Source organism: Grammomys surdaster, unplaced genomic scaffold (assembly GCF_004785775.1).
Source record: "Grammomys surdaster isolate TR1022 unplaced genomic scaffold, NIH_TR_1.0 172, whole genome shotgun sequence".
In the NCBI taxonomy this organism is placed as follows: Eukaryota; Metazoa; Chordata; class Mammalia; order Rodentia; family Muridae; genus Grammomys; species Grammomys surdaster.
Genome location: NW_021604620.1, coordinates 8,390,574 through 8,394,299, shown reverse-complemented (window position 1 = coordinate 8,394,299; position 3,726 = coordinate 8,390,574). Strand labels below are relative to the sequence as shown.

Here is a 3,726-nt window from a genome sequence, read left to right as displayed (position 1 = left end):
TCGAGACAGGGTTTCTCTGTGTAGCCCTGGCTATCCTGGAACTCACTCTGTAGACCAGGCTAGACTTGAACTCAGAAATCCGCCCGTCTCTGCCTCCCAAGTGCTGGGATTAAAGGCGTGTGCCATCACCACCACCCGGCTCCAAGCCTGACTTCTTTTCAGGAATGTGTTGATGTAACCTCATGCTGACTTTGAACTCCTGATCCTCTAGCTTCTAGCTGGAGGTCATACCCATGCACCATTATTCCAGGTACTGAACTTGGGGCATCTGAAGTACTCATTCTAAGCATTTTTTGGTTTTGATGTGGGTTCTGGAAATCAAAACCAGGTTCTCTGCTGGCAAGATAACTGAGCTATCTTCTCAGCCCTCAGCTAAATCATTTAAAGGTGCCTGTACCTATTGGTCCTTTTAATGGCTATTTATTTATTTTAATGTGTTCTAGAACAAACTAGCCCCTGCCCTGTTTCCAAGAGCTCATTGCTGAACCCAAGGCCACGCCTCATTTGATGACCCTAGGGTATGAGCTATTGCGTGAGAGTTGCTGGCACTGTGGTTCTCAGATCAGAAGAGATGGGCCTCTCCTGCCACTCTGTCCTGGTGACTAAGGACAAGTGTTTTCCGACAAATATGGCTGCCTGAGCAGCCCTGTGAGCCAGAGAGCTTTCCTAGTCCCCAGGTTCTGGGTGTGTCCCTTATCAGTCACACTCAACATAGATGAGGCGTTGGCCCCATTTAATCTGGTATCTGCAAACTTAGCTTTGGAGAGATATCAGCAGGTAAGAGTCACACACTGCTCTTGCAGGGGACCCAAGCTCAAAGCTGCCCTAAACATTAACTATAGCGATTTGATGTCCTGCGTGCGTGCGTGCGTGTGCGTGTGCGTGTGCGTGTGCGTGTGCGTGTGCGTGTGCGTGTGCGTGTGTGTGTGTGTGTGCGCACACACTTAAAAATCAAAATAAATCTTTACAATGAAAACTTAGCTTTGGACCAGTGAGATGGATCAGTGGGCAAAGAAAGGATCTGAAGCCAAGGTTGAAGTCATGAATTTAATCCCTGAGACCTGAAGAGTGGAAGGAGAGAACTCACTCTTGCAAGCTCTCCTATGAGCTCAGTACGTGCACTGTGGCACACATAGGAAACACATGTAATTTCTAATGTCAGCTTTACAAACTCCACAGGTTCTTAACATTTAGCAATTTATTTATACATTGTGTAAGAAAATAAAGCCTAGGAGGGAGTCAGGAGACCTCAGGGTTCATTAGAAGCCACAGCACTCCTGAAGTAAATATCCAGCGTAACTGTAACAGGACACTGGAAGCTAATTTAACTAAGATATAAAAACATTAGTTAAATACATACAATTCTGGGGCAATATACATTATAGCTACAATCGGTGTTTTGTTTTGTTTGTTTGTTTGTTTTCAAAACAGTGGGATTCGTCCTGGTGTGTCTTCTTCTCCATTATCTGAGGAGGGAGAGTCACTGTGCGGTCCTGGATCTCCAGGCTATGAAACTGAAGTATGTGTTTCCAGCATAGCAGATGGTGACCAGGAAGGCAAAGAACTGTGGAGAATGAAGTACGGGAGAGACGGGCTTCAGCACATGGCCTGATTAGCAAATGATTGTTTCCTTCCACTGTGTTTGGTGCTTAAACTGCCCTGGATCCCATCTGGGGTTCCTTCTCTAAACCTACATTATTGCTTCAGTAGCATTTTTTTTCTTTTGTTTTTCGAGACAGGGTTTCTCTGTGTAGCCCTGGCTGTCCTGGAACTCACTCGGTAGACCAGGCTGGCCTTAAACTCAGAAATCTGCCTGCCTCTGCCTCCCAAGTGCTGGGACTAAAGGTGTGCGCCACCACCGCCTGGCGCATTTTTCTTTAAAATTCACCACCACCACCATCATCATCGTGTATGTGGCGTGGCGGTCAGAGAACAACCTGTGGGAATCAGCTCTTTGTTTTTACCAAGCAGGTCCCTGGAACCAAACTCAGGTCATCAGGTGTGGTAGCGCACACCAGTAACTACGAGGTCATCCCTCCCTGTCTCCTTTTCTGCTGTGTTCTGGCCCTGAGTTTCTGGGACAGGTTTGAGGATTCCTCAGGGAGTTCACTGAGGGGTCATGATGGAGCTGTGGGCACTTAATCTAGTTCAGGTAACCTTAGACAGGGCTCAGCCTCTGGTGTCTGCCACCAGCTCTTAGACGTGAGGTGAGCCAGCCACTGGAGTACACACCAGACAGGTTTTTGTCTATGAGTCTCAAATCTCAATTTGCACATCTCTGTGAGGAGGAGTTAGTCGGGGGGTTCAGCTGCAGGAAGGGAGGTTGTCACTGTTAAAGATTCACTCTGCCCTACAAGGGTCCTAACTGTACGCCACACCTTCAGCTATCACTCTCCTCAGCTAGCATATTCTGGCTCGTTCTTTCTGTATGTTAACACGAGTCTAGCCTATATGTTTTAATGCCTTGTTGGCTAGCAACCAGTCGACTGCTGTATTGTTGCTATTGCAAATGGTCTTTGTATCTTGCAGATAACATGACTCCCCCCCCCTCCTGCCCCATCTCGAACAGGCCTTGGGAGGAAGTTTCAGGAGGCTATGGGTGGTGTTTAGGGGGACTCACTCACCGAGGAGGCTGCCCAGCTGTTGAAGTTGTAACCTTCCTTCTCTGGGGAGACAGAAGATGCATCCACGATGGCAGCTGAGAAGTACAAGATGAAGGCACTGCCATTAAAGCACAGGCCCTGTGAAGAGGGGCAGACTGTTGAGGGAAGGGACCTCGCGACAGGTGGGAACTGTACCCCAGTGTGTGAGGGAACCAAGTGGACAGCTAGAGAAGGCCAAGAAGAGAGCGCGTCGCTGCAGCTCCAGCCCAGGATGTCACCAGCCCCAAAAGACCTCCAGACCACACACTGTCCCTTTATCCATCCCTCCTCCTCCGCTGGCTCTTGGTCCCCAGATGCTGGGAACCTCAGCATGGTGATCTGGTACAGAGAGGCAGACTGAAGGAAGGGATGTGCGGTGTCATCTATTCCACCACAGCCCAGCTGTGGCCACCTGACACACGTTCTCCGTTATAGACCTTCTCCTGGGCTCCCGATTCCAGGGGTTGCACAGTTAGGTTGCACACTTAATGTAGGCATGTACGATGTATGTATGTATGTATGTATGCATGCATCACCTAGACAAGTCTCTGTTGACGTCCTCAGAATCTTCTTCACCTGTCACGTCTGCAGACCTATTACAAGTTTACGGGCAACCACAAGAATCTTTCTTGTGATATATTAGATAATGGGCGGTCTTCCACAAGTCAGTCTGCATCAGCCCTTTAAGAAGGAAACTGAGCTCAGAGGATCATGTAACGAGAGCCAGGTAGACATTTTGTCTGTGACATTTTGTCTCTTCCTTTTGTCTGGGGTTCTTCCCAATAAGGCCAGTGCCGTTACCAGGGAGGGCAATGAAGGGCGGCCACTCCCTTTCTGCCTTGGACAAGTCTGGGAACTTGAACCCATGTAAGAAACGGGCATATGGCATTTTACAGAGATGGGATGGTTCTCAAGTGAGCTACTGAATGCTTACGTTCAACAGAAATAGCTCAGTTTTATAAGTTGCAAACAAAAAATGCACACTATGCATTTAGTATGTGCTGCTTAATAAATTGTCTTTAGTTATTCAAGCCGAGAGAGAGAGAGAGAGAGAGAGAGAGAGAGAGAGAGAGAGAGAGAGAGA

At 48.1% G+C, this 3,726-nt stretch overlaps 1 protein-coding gene across 1 annotated transcript in view; it reads right to left on the bottom strand.

The window, feature by feature from the left end:
- Positions 1 to 1,033: 1,033 nt before the first annotated feature.
- The window catches only part of Cmtm8 (CKLF like MARVEL transmembrane domain containing 8), a 56,831-nt gene continuing 54,138 nt past the window's right edge, over positions 1,034 to 3,726 (bottom strand). The window contains exons 3-4 of the mRNA XM_028767359.1: positions 2,625 to 2,741; positions 1,034 to 1,564 (exon numbers count right to left, since the gene is read on the bottom strand). Coding sequence (XP_028623192.1) covers positions 1,481 to 1,564; positions 2,625 to 2,741 — 201 coding nt within the window. The 3' untranslated portion in view covers positions 1,034 to 1,480. The remainder of the gene's footprint in view (positions 1,565 to 2,624; positions 2,742 to 3,726) is intronic.